The sequence below is a fragment of the Betta splendens genome, chromosome 19 (assembly GCF_900634795.4).
Source record: "Betta splendens chromosome 19, fBetSpl5.4, whole genome shotgun sequence".
In the NCBI taxonomy this organism is placed as follows: Eukaryota; Metazoa; Chordata; class Actinopteri; order Anabantiformes; family Osphronemidae; genus Betta; species Betta splendens.
In genome coordinates, this window is record NC_040898.2 from 2,326,105 (window position 1) to 2,344,956 (window position 18,852).

The 18,852-nt window shown below is 42.0% G+C and overlaps 1 protein-coding gene across 9 annotated transcripts in view; it reads left to right on the top strand.

The window, feature by feature from the left end:
- stxbp1b (syntaxin binding protein 1b) overlaps positions 1–18,852 on the top strand; it is a 160,048-nt gene that overhangs the window by 53,884 nt on the left and 87,312 nt on the right. For all 9 annotated transcript variants that reach the window (XM_055504157.1, XM_055504161.1, XM_055504163.1 and 6 more), the window contains 5 exons: positions 6,630–6,733; positions 7,362–7,510; positions 7,762–7,846; positions 9,007–9,137; positions 9,231–9,338. In XM_055504157.1, the coding sequence (XP_055360132.1) occupies positions 6,630–6,733; positions 7,362–7,510; positions 7,762–7,846; positions 9,007–9,137; positions 9,231–9,338 (577 nt within the window). The remainder of the gene's footprint in view (positions 1–6,629; positions 6,734–7,361; positions 7,511–7,761; positions 7,847–9,006; positions 9,138–9,230; positions 9,339–18,852) is intronic.

An 18,852-nucleotide genomic window follows, 5' to 3' on the forward strand; every position in this document is an offset into this window, starting at 1 on the left:
TTTTTAAGAAACATGGAAGATTTTATTACTGAATTTGTTGTAATTTAAAATAGTTTAAACCCATCAGACTGTAAAGTCATGCAGCAGTTGTCATTTAGTTGTTTGTCATCATTTTAAAATCACTTTGCAGGATTTTTTGAGCAAAAAGCATTCTTCATTGCAAGCAGATAAGCATGAACATTGAACACAATTTGAGCGTGTATCAGCTGTGTGTTTCTTCATTGCGTGCGTGGAAATGTGTGTGTGTGTGTTTGTCTGTGTGTGTGTCTTTGCGGTATCGTCTTCTACGTCACGTGAAAAGGAACCGTCATCTTCCTCCTTCCCCAGCCATCAGTCTGATGTGAGTGCCAGTGGGTGAAGCCTGACGTAGATGGGACAGTTCTTCTTCCAATGCAATGACAGACCTTTCCTGGATCTTTGGATGCAGCTCTATTGGGCCAATCACGTCTGAAGCCTCTCCTGCTGTTTCAACCAGTGTCTGTGTCAGAGCATGTCTTCTCCTTGTTTTCCTTTGCTGATTATCATAAGCAGGTGTCTGTGTCAGACACACGCTTGTATGACTTGAGATAATTGATATAACTGTTGTGATTTGGCGCTATATAAATAATATTGAATTGAACTGAATTAAATTGAATCTTCATGAAAATGGTTGTGCCATGTGACATAGATGTAGACACACATTTTGGAGGACGTTTGGAACCAGTAGGTCTAATGGTTTGGATGTATTTAAATATTATCAGAATCAGAATCGGAAAAGGCTTTATTGCCAGGTCTTGTAGAGTGCACTTTACAGAACTAGGAACTTGTCTTGGTGTTGGCACACCCAGGCAGCCATTTGCACCACCACGTCCCCACTGACAGTGGAAGCAAGTTGCAGTAGAAAACAATACAATACAGAAACACACGCATACACACAGTGGCGGTGGTGGAAGGTGGTGAGTACAAGTGCAAACCTTGCTGGAATTTTTTCTTGGGTACATCAGGAGGGATAGATAAGGTCGGAGAGCAGACGGTGAGACTGTAAGGTGGCGGGTGTTGTATCTGCATCAGTGTAGTGTTGTGTTGTTTATAGATAACTGTAATATTAACACTAAAATATTATTGAAAAATATGCAACATGACTATTTTCTCATAAAAATGTTGTACTTTGTGAAGAAGATGTAGACACACATTATGGAGCAGGTTTTGAACCAGTAGGTCATATGGTTTGGACGCTATTGAATTATTAATTTTTTGAAAATCTGAATGAATTCAATGTATTTAGAATTTATTTATTTGTAATTTTCAACAGTCCCTAATTCAATTTCTTCATCTGTGGAGCAGTCTCATTCTGTTGCTGCCAAATGAAGGCCAATTTCTTGTAAATACATTGCTGTAGATCTGACGAGCACGTCATGTCATGGAGTTCCACAGTTACGATCAACGACTGCTGATTATTATGATTATTTACATAAAATCTAAAAGACATGGCATCACTACAACCACTGGAAAATGTGTATTAAAAGTTATGGCAGTTTTAAACCAAAATAAGCGGCTGTGTAGTTGCAGATAGACTGAGCTGCCATGCATGTCCAATTTTAAATAAACGCAACCCATAACCACAAAAATATGTTAAGTATTGTACCACATGTTAGAGTTGATACAATGCTGTGTGTGTATATATTCCTAGGAGACGCCTGTTGCTTAAAGACACAAAGAAAGGTAAGGAGGATGAAAACACCAGTTTTGCTTTAGCACTATATGTCTTACACCTGCTCATCAATTGGACAGCCAGTAGAGTAATCTTCTACTCTCAATATGACCAAACGTTTTAGCTAACAGGGCTTTTGGAGCTTATATTTGAAGTAAGTCAGTAAAACAGTGATGCAGAAGAGGAAAGTAGCTGAGGTTATGAAGATGATTTAGAGATAATGGCACAGTAGCACTACAAGGATCTGCTAAAGCAGCCCAAGAATCAGCCAATGGAAGAAGCCTACAGATACAAAAATGGACAGATTCAATGGTATTTGTCCATGGTGGGACAGTTCCCTTGCTCAGCTGCCAACATCATATGAATGGTACCAGGACCCACACAATTTGAAGTGATGCATGCTCAGTATATTAAGTCCTTTGAGCTGCTGTTTCCTCACTCAAATCAGGAAATTGTTCTAGACAAAACAAATCTTGAGAGGAGTTTTTTGGTGAGAACTGGATAAATATCATGTATCTTCATGCCTACTTTGGTATCCTAATCCTTGCTGGTGTCGGGTCAAGAGTCGACTGGAACTGTATGAGATGCTGAAACAGGGAGAATGATAATTGACGGCAGCAATCCACACTGTCTGAGACCAGTGGGCCGACCAGTTCCCCAGCTTTACAACCCTGGCATTATGTTCTTATAGGGGCTTGTTACAATATTATAATAAATATATTCTCTCTATTGTTTGTAATTGAGATAAATCATAAATGTTAATGGTTTATGAAGTATTGTTTTTGATTTTAAATTGATTTCACACCCCAAATATGCCTCGGGTCAAAATGACCCAAGGGATACCAGAGGGTCCCGAAAGTGAATACCACAGGGGTTAAATTAGTTTTAGCATGGCAAAGACAGTGAATCAAACTGACGCTGCCAAGACAACAGTAGTTCAGCCAAACCACTGGGCCATCTGAGGACACAGGAAAACATGACTACTTATTAAAAGTACTTTTGAATACAATATGAATACAATATGTTTTTAATAAGAAACCTTTGTGCTTGATAATCGTCACATTTGACAACACAACAGATACTTCATGATAAAAAATGCTTTGTCTAGTATATGTATGTAACGGGTAAGAATGAGCTGGTGGGCCTCAGTAACGCTGCGGTGAATAGGAGGCATGTAAACAACTTGCAAGATCAACCCCTACAGAGGGAAGAGGAGTTGAACAGAATACTGATTAGCTTCTGGGTGAAGGTACACTCCTCTGTCCAGCCAGCACACTGTGTAGGGCAGAGGTCGGCAACCCAAAACACTGAAAGAGACATTTGAACCCGTTTTTCGTGGAAAAAAAACACTGGAAGCAGCAGGGGTGATGGGAGGGGGTATGTTATTCGGAACCGCTAAATGTAACTCCAGATCACAGTAATTCTGGTGACAGGTTGATCTGGTTGCTACTGTTCAGAAAAAACATCTTCATGTATGTCATATCTGTTCCATGATGTCAGATCAGTAGTGAGCTCTTATTGGTGTAATGGTTAAGACTGTGAGTGTAATGTTATTGTGCTGCAGTGACAGCGGGATCGAATCCCGTTATTTTTTTGCTAATTTCACAATATTTGAGAACATTCAACAGTTAGGTTAAACAAGTTAGTTAAACAAGACTCAAAAGACATGATGCAGAGATTTAACATTCTATATTTTATAGACAAAAGGTCATAGCAATTAACAGCTGACGTATTTAGTCCTCATTCTCTTTTAGCTATTTCCGTAACTAGAATACAAGCAACGATCAAAATTTTGAGCCAGCATCCTCCTCTCTGCTACATATAGGGGGTCCAGTGCCACGCCAACCCTTCTGATCAGTTTGTCCAGTCTGTTAATGTCTCCTACATTCATGCTGTTGCCCCAGCAAACCACTGAGTAAAACATAACACTGACCACCACAGATTCATAGAACATCCTCAGCATGGTGCTGCAGATATTAAAAGACCTGAGCCTCCTCAGGAAGTACATTCTGCTCTGAGCCTTCTTGTGCACAGCTGAGGAATTTTTTTTTTCAGTTCAGTTTATTGCCCAAGTACACCCCCAGGTATATGTACTCGGTCACCTCTTCCTTTATAATAGTGAGAGGGGTGACAGGACTCCCAGATTTCCTGAAGTAAATTACCAGCTTCTTAGTTTTACTGATGTTCAGTTAGAGGTGGTGTGGTCCACACCATTCCACAAAGCTGTCCACCACTCCCTGACACTCCGCAACGTCACTACCCTGGATACATCCTACAACAGCATCAGAGAACTTCTGGAGATGACAGGACTCTGAGTTGTACGTAACGTTTGAGGGATATAGGGTGAAGAGCAACGGAGAAGCTGTTGAAGGTGTGTTGGAGGACACCACATAGCTTGCAAGCAAAGACTTTCAGCACCCTTGGGCTGATTCCGTCTTGAAGCCTTTTTTGGATGAAGCTTGTTCAGCTTTTTTCTGGGGTGATGTGAAGGGGGGCCTATCGTGGGCAGCGAAGGATTAGAGGCCTCCCTGTCCTGAATGCTTTCTTCTGTTCATTCAGGGTGGCTTTGGTATCACGAGTGACCCATGGCTTGTTGTTAGAAAAGCGGCGAAAACATTTATCAGGTCCATAGGTGTGCACACAGAAATTTATATAATCTGTGATGCAGTCTGTCAATGTCAATGTCCTCACCATGAGGTTCACAGGCCGCCTCCCAGTCAGTGTCTTCAAAGCATCTCTGCAGAGCAACACAGTCCTCATCTGTCCACCTTTTAACAGTTTTAATGGTGGCAGGTTGCCTTTGAACCTGAGGTGTGTATTGTGGCAGGAGATGAATCAAATTGTGATCTGACTTTCCCAGAATGGGGAGGACAGTGGGAGAGTAGGCATCCTTAACATTAGCATACATCAGATCCAGTGTCTTCTCACCTCTGGTGGGACAACTCACAACTGGGTGACCGTAGGAAGTGACTTGTTGAGGCTGGTGTGATTAAAGTCATCGGAGATCATAATGAAACCGTCAGGGTGTCTTGTTTGTGGAGGGGGGGTGTACACAGCGATGAGTATAACTCTCTGGCTAGTGTGAAAACTCTCTGGCTAGATAATATGGATGGAGGCCCACAGCCAGCAGTTCGATGTCAGGGCTGCAAATCTGCTATTTGGCCGTCATATGTCGACATAACCACCCCCCGTCCTTGCTTCTTCCTGGTCCCCATTTGGTCTCTGTCAAAGCGCACGGTGCTGAATCCATCAATATTAACGTTGGAGTCTGGGATACTGTCATGCAGCCAGGTTTCCATTAAACATATCAAACTACACTCAGAAAATATCTTCTCTTTCAATAGAGCTGTCAATTTGTGCATTTTATTATACAGTGACCTCACTTTGTCCATAATCAGTGAAGGGAGATGCGGCTTGAATGTTTCACCTTCTCTTCGCGCAGCAACATTCTTCGGTCTTTGCCCCCTCAGCAAACTTTTTTGCCTCCTCTAAATCCCGTCGTTTTCCACCTTGTTTCTTCAGGCAAGCTTAATGTTCCGGAGAGAGTCGAGTATATTGCGGCCAACACGGTAACCAGAGCTATCAAAGCACGCTGCAGTAACGCTCATACCTGCGCAATAATGAGGATAGATGGATAGATAGATGGCAACTTATCTTTAAAAACGGATTGCAATCATTTTTACTGTACACAGACTTGAGCTAAAGGTGAACTAATATTATTAATTGTGTCAAAGAAAACTTTAGGATTCTACTTGTTCACTGAAAGTGGTGGAGAGAATTATGCTGTAGTAGTAGGGGTAAAGCGTTGTAGTGCTGTAGTAACCTTGTAAATACTGTACTGTAGACCTGTATTTTCTACACTCACTGCCTAATTGCACATCCAATCTACCATAATTTCTATAAACCGCTAAGGAAAGCACTGTTATTACTGTTCCTTTTTGCAATTATTATTGTTGGTGTTTGTTTTTTGCCTTTTTTGTCCTGTAAATTGTCATTGTCTGCTGTAAACAAAATAAATTCCCTATTATGGGATAAAAAAAGTCCTATCCTATCCTATCCCATCCTATCCTACTTACGCTTTGAACCTTCAGCTTCAACAACAGTGCGACTAATTTAAGGATTTTTCTTGGCTTTATGCCGCCAATCCATTTAGCCTTGTCACATCAAACCACTTAAATTACTGGACATGGCCGAAATGTTTAAAAAAGTCCAATTGAAAGCTGTTCAGACTTGCATTATGTATGCACCTTTACTCGTTCAACTCATGTTTAACTTTTCAGATAATTACAACTGGATTTTCTCAATAAATATAGATTCACATAACATATAAAAACTCCTTTCTCACCCTACGCGTGTGGTCTCAATCGCTTTCCAAGCTCGAGCGAGCCAAGATCATGTGGGACTTCCAGATACAGACAGACAGAATGGTAATGGCGAACCAACCAGACATTGTGGTGGTGGACAAAGAGCAGAGAAAAGCTGTGGTGGAGGATGTGGCAATACCAAGCAATAGCAACATCAGGAGAAAGAAGCATGAGAAACTAGAGAAATACCAAAGGCTCAGAGAAGAACTGGAGAAGGCTTGGAAGGTGAAGGCCACAGTGGTGCCTGTGGTGATCGGAGCACTGGGGGCAGTGACCCCCAAACTGGAGGAGTGGCTACAACAGATCCCTGGAAATACATCCGACATCTCTGTCCAGAAAAGTGCAGTTCTAGAAACAGCAAGGATACTGCGCAGAACCCTCAAGCTTCCTGGCCTCTGGTAGAGGACCCGAGCTTGGAAAGCAATTGAGACCACCCGCGGAGGGTGAGAAGGGAGCTGTTTTTGTTTATATACTGCACACTATTCAAAATTATGAAAATATTTCCTGACATATAGTTATGTGCCTGTGTATTAATAATAATCTTACTCACCATGTTCTTGTGTTTTTTTCTGCAGCAATTCCAGAGTCTTTGTTTGGCCTGCTGACCAAATCCCGCGCCTCTAAAGCCATGAAGGCCCTGACTGAAATCCACATTGCATTTCTTCCATATGAATCTCAGGTAAAACACTAAGTTAACCACGTTTATACCAACTACTGAAATAACAAGCTAATTTTTATATGTGGTTTAACCCTGCTGCTTTAATTTTGTAGCTCTCCCTGTCATATAAATACATATACTTTCTATTTATACTTTTGCACATTTGACTACATTCTATGGTTAGTATATATATATATATATATATATATATATATATATATATATATATATATATATATATATATATAAAACATATAACAGAAATAGTTTCAATTGTATTAATTATGTGAAGCCTTTTTAGACACTATGTGTTTTTACTGACACGTGGCTCTGTAATAGTCATCACAAAAAATTCTAAACATATAAATTAAATTCAGCTTCATTTATTCTAACAAAGCTGCATTATCAGATATAGCCCTTGTTTCAGATGACAGCTACAGTAAAATAAACATGGCTCTTGTTTCTAACAAAACATTTACTCGGTTATTTAATATTTTCTGCCATTTATCTATGTGTCTTTAATCACTGATTATAAAAAGTGAGGGAATTTTACATTTTACTCATAATTTAGAGGCGAAGCTAAAGTAAAACAATATGTTGACATGAATTTAATATAATTAAAGATTTCTGTCCTTGCCTCTATGCCTAGGTCTTTTCCCTGGCTAAACTGGATGCTTTTCAAGACTTCTATAGTCCTTTCAAGAGTGACATGAAGAATAATATGTTAGAGCGTTGTGCTGAACAAATGGCCACCCTCTGTGCCACACTCAAAGAGTATCCTGGAATTCGATATAGAGGGTAAGATGGAAAGAAAAAAATCTTATTAGCACAGGACAGGATAGAATGACATATGACCAAAAACCTTTTTTAATTTGCTGTGTTATCTCTTAGTCGTGGTTATCACATATAACATTATGTAATTTATACAGGAAGAAGGGTGTGAGACACATTATACCACTGTATATTTCCATTATTTTAATGAAATTAATAGCTTATTATTATTAAATAGCTATTTTTTCAGTATGCTGTGCATGTTTGTGTTTGTTTAGGGAGTACAAAGACTGTGAAGTATTTGCTCAGATGCTACAAGACAAACTGGATGGCTACAAGGCTGATGACCCCGCCATGGGAGAGGTATAGGATTAAATGACTGAAGTACTAATGAAAAGAACCATATAGATTGCTAAAATTATTTATTTAGTACCTTTGAGATTATGGCAGTCTAGCACAATCTCTAGCACTTGGTACATGATGTGCATTAATCTTTAAGTGTTAAATCTTGAAATTTAACATAAGGCCCTTAAGAGACTTAATTTCACGTAATTTAGTTCAGTTTATTTACATGATGCCAATTTAAAAAAAGGCACTTCACTTTACCTCACAATAGGCTTTTGGAGTCAGTCAATGAGCCATATCTAGGTAAACAACCATTCACTCTTAATAACACTGACAAGAAACTCAGGATCTCCAGTTAACCTGAGTGTACAGTATGTGCCTGGGAAGCCAGAGTACACAGACACATAGCTCATCGAGAAACCTTTAAGAGCAGGGAGATCTTGCAAACTCCACAGAAGACACTAGTGTGAGACAGACAGACAAACAGACACACAGACACACAGACAGAGAATCCCAGAGGGAACAATTGATAACAATTCACATAGGGAACTTAGGTCCTTCTTGCAGTTGTGCTAACCACAACACACCCCTCTCTACTCCAGCTTTACCAACACACAATATATTTTAACAAACATCTGTTATCACATGGTTTGTAGTTTAGCAACAAAGAATACTGAGCAGGGTTTGGATGTTTTCACCTGGACTGCATGGGATTTTGGGTACTTCAGTTTCGTCACACAGTCTAAATACATACAGAATTGGAGTTTCTAAATGGCCCATAGGTGTGTGTGAAAGAGAGTGAATAGCTGTCTGCCTTAATCAGGCCACCCTGTTGGTGGCTCAGTTGGTAGAGCCATAGCATCAGCTCTCCATGAGCATGACACTTTGCACTAGCTCCCCGAGCGCCACTCGTGGCAACTCACTGCTCCCTCAAAGGGGGATGGGTCAGAATTCAGAGAATAATTTCCCCAATGTGGGATCAATGAAGATAAATAATTATTATGTTATGAGCAGGCAATCTCTCCCAGCCAGCTGCAACCTTTGCGAGGACTAAGTGATAGACAGTGAGAGATTGTGTATATTTTAAGCTGAAAGTAAATAGACAACAAACTTATTATTCAGTTGTTAATAGAACTAATATCTACACATCATACTTGCTTTTGTTCTGATCTCTACAGGGTCCGGATAAATCTCGTACACAGCTGCTTATCCTGGATCGTGGCTTCGATCCTGTGTCCCCTCTCTTACATGAACTCACACTACAGGCCATGGCTTATGACCTTCTGGGTATTGAGAATGATGTGTATAGGTAAAAACATCACTAAAGAAGTTACTCAGATTGCTAAAATTATAATAATATCTCCTATTTTCTTTAACCAAATGAACCTTCAAACTTTGTTAGGTTTGAAACCAGTGGCATGGGAGAGACAAGAATGAAGGAGGTGTTGCTAGATGAGGATGATGACCTTTGGCTGACCCTGAGACACAAACACATCGCTGAAGTGTCAACGTACGTTGTGTTGCTATACAATCCTGTAAATATATATATACACACTCTATTCTCACCCTCCTCGGGTGGTCTCATCCACTTTCCAAGCTTGGGCCAGGGAGCTTGAGGGTTCTGCGGAGTATCCTTGCTGTTCATAGGACTGCACTTTTCTGGACTGAGTTGTCGGATGTTTTTCCAGTGATCTGTTGTAGCCACACCTCCAGTTTGGGGGTCACTGCCCCGAGTGCTCCGATCACCACAGGCACCACTGTCGCCTTCACTTTTCAAGCCTTCCCCCCGCCTTCTCTGAGCCCTTGGTATTTCTCTAGTTTCTCATGTACCTTTTTCCTGATGTTGCCATCGCTTGGTATTGCCACATCCACCACTACGGCTTTCCTCTGCTCTTTGTCCAACGCCACAATGTCTGGTTGGTTCGCCATTACCATTTTGTCTGTCTGTATCTGGAAGTCCCGCAGGATCTTGGCTCGCTCGTTCTCTAAGACCTTGGCAGGTGTTTCCCACTTTGACCTTGGCCAGGTATGGTTCCCCAGCCTGGCGCCTGGATTTGGCGCTCAGATTTGAAATCTCTTTGTTCTCACATACTACTATCAGGATGAAGACTTTACATGCAGACAACAGTACCTCCTTTGTCTGAGCATGTGGGACCTTAATAACAATTCTGGTAATAACAGATTATACAGATGAGGTCCCCCAACAATATTATGCCAGACACTTGGTTATGGCGTTACCTTGTATGCTTTCCCTGCCAGCATCTTACACCCTGCAGTTATGTGCTGGATCATCTCAGGGGCCTCTTTGCACAGTCCACACGCTGGGTCTTGTCTGGTGTGGTAGATCTGGGCCTCTATGGCTCTGGTGCTCAGGGCCTGCTCCTCTGCAGCCAGCATGAGTGCCTCTGTGCTGTCCTTCAGGCCAGCCCTTTCAAGCCATTGGTAGGATTTGTTGAGATCAGCCACTTCAGTTATGTTCCGGTTGTTCGTCCCTATAAGGGCTTGTCTTCCCATGATGGTCCCTCTTCCATCATCTTATCCTCTGTTCTCCACTGCCTGAGACATTCACTCAGCACGTCATCTGTCGGGACCTTATCCTTGATGTACTTATGGATCTTGGATGTTTCATCCAGGATAGTGGCTCTCACGCTCACTAGTACTCGTCCTCCTTCCTTGCGGCTAGCGTACAGTCTCAGGGTGCTGGATTTGGGGTGGAACCCTCCATGCATGGTGAGGAGCTTTCGTGTCTTAACATCTGTGGTCTGTATCGCTTCCTTTGGCCACCTTATTATTCCCGCAGGGTATCTGATCACTGGCAGGGCATAGCTGTTTATATAGCTATAGTTTATATAGTTTACAGCGTTTTATTGGCCGAAAATATGGTCCTGGGTTTTCTGCACCAGGGCGTGTTGCAGCAACGTTTGGCCTATTCTAACTGGCAAATGGTGCTGTCAATCTCGTGGTGGGTTTAGCTCGATTCTATAGGCTGTAATTATTCTGTAATGACAGCCCTGCATATGGAAGCTCAGGGCCAATCATTAGGCATCCCCGCATGGGTCCGTGCATGAAGTGCATTTCATTATTTATTTGTAAAATTAAAATTGAATAACGTATTTTTATGCCGTGTTTCTTTTCTGTAAGTTGGTAAAACACATTTGCGATATACTGATTTACTCATTCTCCTTTTCTCCACTTTTAAAACAAAATAAGAAAAAGGGAAAGGGGGGGCGGGGCCAGTCGCCGGACTTTCACAAGAGCATTTGAAGTGCAACATTGACAAATATTGTTAACTCTTGAAGGATTGCGGTCGTGTTTTGACACACAACTTATTTAGCCCCTCTCAGTGCTGACAACTGTCGATAACGTTACGACACATTGCGTTTGCTAAAGGAATGACAGGTCAGTCAGCTCGCCACAGTCGGGTCACTTACAGAATCACCTGCCAACAAAGTTTTCGGGGCATCCTGCTTCATTAGGAGTGCAGCGATATCACGACCTTGTCGACACCTGATTAGAAAGAATTTAGTGCATCTGCCGTGTTCCGGTGATTTTTCAGTTTATGGTGAGACTAAAATCGTGTCCTCCTGCTTGGCCGGTTAATGCTCTTATGCCCAGGAAGACTCTTTTTTTTTTTTTTGTGCCGATCTTTGCAAGTATTCTAAACAGTGATTTATTACAATTTGTTGTGGCTGTTTAGACATGCTCCATCATTGGACTTCCTGTCTCAGAGCCTGCATTACCTGCGGGAGAATAACAGCCACTCAACCTGCCTCACAATAACTGAACTCATTGTGAGCCATGACTGCCCTAATGTGCATTGCATCATCTTTGTGAGGCAGATTCCGAGGCAAATTGCGTGTGATCAGATGATACGTCACGCAACATCAAGGTGTATGTACAGAGCAGATGAGTGCCTGCAGAGGATTTTTTTAGTTTCTACCACCTACCTTCGGTATTGGTTTAGTAGTCATCATACCTTGCAATGAACATCTTATGTGCAGATGACAGATGAATCAGAAAAAACAGTGCATCCTGGAACACTGTGGGTTCACCTCTTGTAATGCAGTCCCAAATCATAGATCTGCATGCTGTTGTTCTTCTGGGGTGTGGAAGGGATTTTGGCCAAAAGAGGACATTCGTGTTAATGATGACTGTCTCTCTGCCTCATATAGGTCATAGGACTGCATTACAAGAGGTGAACCCACAGTTCTGTTGCACTGTTGTTTCTCATTCATCGGTCATCCTGATCTGAGGAAAACAGTCTGTAGCTCTTTTAGCAACATTTTTTCAAATAATTAGGCCATTGTTTTATATATTTCTATGCTAATAGATAATTTTACATTTTACATGTTCTATAAAGTTCAGCCTTGAAGAGGTTGAAGATTTTGTGAGTTGGCAGATTTAAACTTGGTAAATAAACATTGGTTAAAAAACATATGGGCAGTTCTGACTACAAATGTTTTGTGAAAAAAAAGGACTACTGCTTTACTTGTCAGGCTTTTGCAGATATCAGACCCACATGCACAGCGCGGACAGGTTGGTGGTTTAAGAGGTGACAGTCTTTATTACGTAACTTAAGGCAAGGCAAGCAGAGTTATACACAGGTGCTCTCAGACGTGAGTACCAAAGGAGCAGGCTCTAATCTTGGTCAAACGGTCAGGTACGTTACCAGTCTTTCCACGGCAAAAGTACAGGCAAGAAGCAGGCAGGAATCCGAAGTCAAGGTACGAAACAAGATCACTGACAAGGTAAGCTATACGGTATTGCTGGAAAGCGGTGAGTACACGCGTAACGATCTGGCGTCTGACTTGTGTTAGGTGGCGGCTAAATACTGGTGCTTGATTTCGAGATAACTGTCAGGTGTGCGTGATTAACTGGGAATGACATGGAAACAGCTGAGACGTGGGTGAGACAAGAAGTGCTTCAAAATAAAACCGGAAACAGGACTAAGACATGACTACTATCATAGGAACATGCACATAAAATATTCAATGCAAGGTAGATAGATAGATAGAATACCTTTATTGTCCCGCTATGGGGAAATTACCAAGTTGCAACAGCACAGAGACATATATACAGAAGAAATAACACAATAATAATTATAGAAATTAGAACTTAGAACTCCACAGGTTATTAAAATCATGTACATATAACAATGAGGTAAGGTGACTGCACCAAACAAAGTGAGTAAGATATTAAAGCGACTGGTGCAATTGCTCTGGAGATGGAGATGTAGCGTGTGTGTGGCAGTGTGGTAGAATTGTGCACCTTGTTAATTCAATTCAATTCAATTTTATTTATATAGCGCCAAATCACAACAAAGTTATTTCAAGGCACTTTACAAAGTAAGGTTTAAAACCTCACACAACTAAACCCAACAAATCCCACATACAGCAAGCATTTAATTTGACAGCAACAGTGGAGAGGAAAAACTCCCTCTCTAACGAGGAAGAAACCTCCAGCAGAACCAGACTGGATGTGGGCGGCCATCTGCCTCGACGGTTGGGGTGAGAGGATAGAGAGATAGAAAAGCACAGCAACAGCAACAAGCAACAACAAGCAACAACAGAGCACAGGCAGGATGGTAGGACCAGGGACTGGATGCAGGCAGGATGGTTGGATCCGCAGCTGCCCATCACAGACACCAAACTTTGAGTCCAATGATACCTGTGGGTGAGGACAGAGAGGGAGAAAGAGTGGGGGTGGGGGGGAGAGAGGAGAGAAGCACAACTACTGGACAGAAAGAGACAAGGTTAGTTAAACATGGGACAATGATGGGAGGTTATGGGACAGAGGAGGTAGAAGGAAACAGAGGAGCTCAGTGTATAAATTAAGTCCCCCAGCAGTCTATGTCTATTGCAGCTTAACTAAGAGATGGTTCCTGTGACTAACAATAATTGCCAGTGACCTGAACCATCTCTAACTATAAGCTTTATCAAAAAGGAGGGTTTTAAGCCTAATCTTAAAGGTGGAGAGTGTGTCAGCTTCTCGAACCTGAAGAGGGAGCTGGTTCCAGAGGAGAGGAGCTTGGTAGCTAAAAGCTCTGCCCCCTGTTCTACATTTAAACACTCTAGGAACCGCAAGTAGCCCAGCGCTCTGAGAACGAAGTGTTCTGCTGGGAGCATAAGGAACTATAAGGTCTTTAAGATAAGAAGGAGCTTTATCATTGAGTACTTTGTATGTGAGTAGGAGAATTTTAAATTCTATCCTACATTTTACAGGCAGCCAGTGCAGAGAAGCTAATGTAGGAGAAATGTGATCTCTCTTTCTAAGTCCTGTCAGAACTCTGGCTGCAGCATTTTGAATGAGCTGTAGGCTTTTTAAGGAGCTGTTAGGACATCCTATGAGTAAGGAGTTACAGTAGTCCAGCCTAGAGGTAACAAATGCATGGATCAGTTTCTCTGCATCGCTCTGAGAGAGGATGCTTCTGATTTTAACTATATTTCTAAGGTGGAAGTAGGCGGTTCTGGAGATTTGTTTAATGTATGATGTAAAAGAGAGATCCTGGTCAAACATGACACTAAGGTTCCTCACAGTAGAATCTGAAGCTAATGTTATGCCATCCAGGGTGGCTATCTGACTCAATAGTGTCTCTCTCAGATTTTTAGGCCCAACAATAAGAATCTCGGTTTTATCTGAGTTTAGTTGAAGGAAGTTTTGGGACATCCAGGATTTGATGTCTTTTAAACAACCCTGAATTTTGACTAGTTGATCTGTTTCATTTGGTTCCAAGGACATGTATAGCTGAGTATCATCTGCGTAAAAATGAAAATTAATAGAATGCTTTCTAATAATCTCACCTAGAGGAGACATGTATAGGCTAAACAGAATTGGACCCAGCACAGAACCCTGTGGAACTCCATAGCTAATCCTTGTGCGTGTGGAGAATTTATCATTAACATGAGCAAACTGGAATCTGTTCAACAAATAGGATTTAAACCATCCCAATGCTGTTCCATTAATCCCGATTCTATGTTCTAGTGTCTGTAATAGAATGTGATGATCAATTGTATCAAATGCAGCACTAAGATCTAACAGGACAAGGACAGAAACTAGACCATTGTCCGAAGCTAATAGAAGATCATTAGTGACTCTAACCAGAGCTGTTTCTGTGCTATGATGTTTTCTAAATCCTGACTGAAAATCTTCATACAGGTTATTCCCACTAAGGTGGTCAAATAATTGTTTAGCCACGATTTTTTCCAGAATCTTGGAAATAAAGGGTAAATTTGAAATGGGCCTATAGTTGGCTAGTTGTCCAGGGTCAAGGGTTGGTTTTTTCAATAGAGGTTTGACCACAGCCACCTTAAAAGCCTGTGGTACATAGCCTAGTTGTAAAGATTGGTTGATTTGATTTAATATGGATGAGCTGATTAAAGGTAGAACTTCTTTGAGTAATCTGGTTGGGATTGGATCTTAAAGACAAGTGGACGACTTGGAAGAGTTAATTATTGAGGTTAACTCCATATGAGTTATGGGGGAGAAGCTGTCTAGGTAAGACAGAGGATTTAATAAATTTAAAGTTGGTGGATCTAGACAGTGCTTTCTGTCATTTGGAAGAAGTCGCTGCTGAATGTTTTTTCTAATGATGATAATTTTATTAGTAAAGTAGTTCATAAAGTCATTGCTGCTGAGATTTAAGGGGATAGTAGACTCAATACAGCTATGACTCTTTGTCAGCCTGGCTACAGTGCTGAAAAGAAACCTGGGGTTGTTTTTGTTTTCCTCAATTAGGGAGGAATAATATGTTTTTCTAGCAGCACAAAGTGCTTTTTTATATTTCATTAGACTGTCCTTCCATGCAATGCAGTTTACATTTATTTTGTTGGAACGCCACTGTCTTTCTAGTTGTCTAGTCCTTTGCTTTAGACTGCGGATGTCTGAGTTATACCACGGAGCTAACCTCCTCTGATTCACTGTCTTCTTCTTCAGAGGAGCCACTGTGTCTAACATTGTACGTAGAGAAGCTGCAGCATCATCTACAAGACAGTCAACCTGTTCATAAGGATTAAGGTGACTGTTCTCTGTGTATCTGCAAGACATTGAGGCAAAAGATGATGGAATCATCTGCTTTAATCTGGCAACAGCATTGTCAGATAAACATCTGCTATAGTAACATTTCTTTCCAGCTGTTATAGGGTCAGTTGTGCTAAATTCAAAAGTTAATAAGAAATGGTCAGATAACAGAGGGTTTTGGGGAAGAACTATTAAATTATCAATTTCAACTCCATATGTCAGGACAAGATCTAGAGTGTGGTTAAAACGATGAGTGGGTTCATTTACCTGCTGTGTAAAACCAATAGTGTCTATTAAGGAGTTAAAAGCAGTGCTGAGACAGTTGCTGTCAACATCTACATGAATGTTAAAGTCTCCCACTACAATGACTTTATCTGTGCTAAGAACTAAGTCAGATAAGAATTCAGAGAATTCAGTTAAGAACTCTGAATATGGAGCAGGAGGACGGTAAACAATACAAAACACAACTGGTTTCTGAGTTTTAGAGTCTGGGTGAGAAAGGCTCAGAGTGAGGCTCTCAAATGAGTTATAACTATGTTTAGGTTTAGGAGTAATTAATAAATCTGATTTATAAACTGCTGCTACTCCTCCACCTCTACCTGTACTTCTTGGAACATGATAGTTGATGTGACTCATTGGAGTCGACTCATTTAAAGTAACATATTCATCCTGCTGCAGCCAGGTTTCAGTGAGACAGAACAGATCTATGTGATGGTCACTTATCAAGTCATTTATTAAAAAGGATTTAGATGAGAGAGATCTGATATTTAATAAACCACACTTTATTAGCTTACTGTTACATTGTTCCGTAAGAGGAACTGTTTTGATGTTTATTAAATTCTGGTAAGTCACTCCTCTTTGATTTGTTTGTGACTTGTATAGTTTAGGTGGTCGAGAAGCAGACACAGTCTCTATGCAATAACTAAGACTAAGAGTGGGTGGCAGCTGTAGAGAACATGCAGAGAGGCGTGTAAGACTGCGACTCTGCGTCCTGGCTCCACTCTGAGTTGTCAAGCAGTGGGGGGACTAAGCAACGAACACACCGACTCAATGTTAGTTTTAGTGACTTCCGATTGGCGTAACCGGGCGTCATTAGCTCCTGCGTGTATTACGATCTTAGCGTACTTACGTTTATCCTTAGACAGGAGCTTAAGATAAGACTCAATGTCGCCCGCTCTGGCCCCAGGCAAACACCTAACTATGACCGCTGGATTCTCTAACTTCACGTTTCGGACTATGGAGTCACCAATGATCAGAGTGGGTTTCTCAGCGGGTGTGTCGCTGAGTGGGGAAAATCTGTTTGAAACGTGAAGCGGTTGGTGGTGAACCGTGGGCGCCTGCCTAAAGCTACGTTTCTTACGAGCCGTGACCCAGTCGTTGCCCAGCTGCCTGGGACCTGCCGGGGGACTGGTAGCAGCTAAGCTAGGAGGCTCCGCACCGGCTAAAGGGACCTGGCTAGCTGGCCTGTTTTCTAAAGTGCGAAGCCGAGACTCTAAGTCTAACAACCTCGCCTCCAACCCTGCAACTAGCGTACACCTATTACAGATACCATTACCATCACTAAAGGAGGCGGAGGATAAGCTAAACATAAGACACACCGAGCACCGAACAGAGCGAGAGGGAGAGGAAAAGGGGGAAGCCATAGCAGGAAAGTAAGCTAGGAGCTACGCTAGCGGAGAAAACACTTAGATAACAGTGTAAATTAGCAGGACGTTTAATGAAAGGAAAAGATGCTTGAGTGTTACAAGCTTGTTTTGCAACTTTTAGCAGTCGCTATCGGGTATAAAACGATAATATTTAGAAAAGAGCGGAGAGTAACGCTGTACACACACAGCGGCAGCAAACCTCAGTAACCGGAAGTGACGCGATACGCTTACCGTCAGTCAGCCAACCAATCAACTCCTTGATTGTTATAATTGTTCATTATGAAGTCTGACAGCAGCAAGAAGGAAAGACCTGCGGAATCTCTCCTTCCCACAGCAATGGTGGATCAGTTTGTCATTGAATCTGCTCTCCAGGGCAGACAGTGTGTCCTGCAGTGGGTGAGACTCGTGGTCCAGCATGAATTTAAATTTTGCCAGAACCCTTCTGTCTCTCACCTCCCTCACTGACTCCAGAGTGCAGCCCAGGACAGAGCTGGACTTCTTAATGACCTTATCCAGCTTCTTCCTTCCTGTGATGCTCCTGCTCTAGCAGACAACATTGTACAGGATGGCTGATGACACCACAGAGTCATAGAAAGTCCTCAGCAGTGTTCCCTTCAGTCCAAACGACCTCAGCCTCAGTAGGTAGAGTCTGCTCTGACCCTTCCCGTACAGTGCGCCTGTGTTGTTAGTCCAGTCTAGTTTGTTGTTAAGGTGAACATCAAGGTACTTGTAACAGTCCACTGTCTGGATGTTCATTCCCTAAATGTTTACTAGAGGAGGGGGTGTAGACTGACATCTGTGGAAATCCACCACCATGTCCTTGGTCTTCCCTGCATTGATTAGAAGGTCGTTCTGCTGACACCAGTCCTGGACCCTCACAAACTAGGCATGATTTGTGAGGTAGTCTAGTATCCACTGTCAGGTAAATGTCCACGCCAGCTGACTCCAATTTGTTAATTAAGAGAGCCGGTTGTATGGTATTAAAGGCACTGGAGAAGTCAAAGAACAGAATCCTCCCAGTGCTGCTGGGCTTCTCAAAGTGGGCCAGGGAACAATGGAGGAGGTAGATGATGGCGTCCTCTACTCTGATGCCAGGCTGGTAGGCAAACTGCAGCGGATCCATTGCTGAGCTCACCATGCAGCGCAGTTGATGTAGAACCAGTCTCTCAGGTATGATGACTACTAAACCAATACCAAAGGTAGGTGGTGGGAAACAAAAAGATCCTGTCACTCATCTGCTCTGTACATACAGTAACACCTTGTTGCGTGACGGATCATCTGATCACACACACTTTGCCACAGAATCTGCCTCACAAAGATGATGCGATGCAAATTAGGGTAGTCGTGGCTCACAATGAGTTC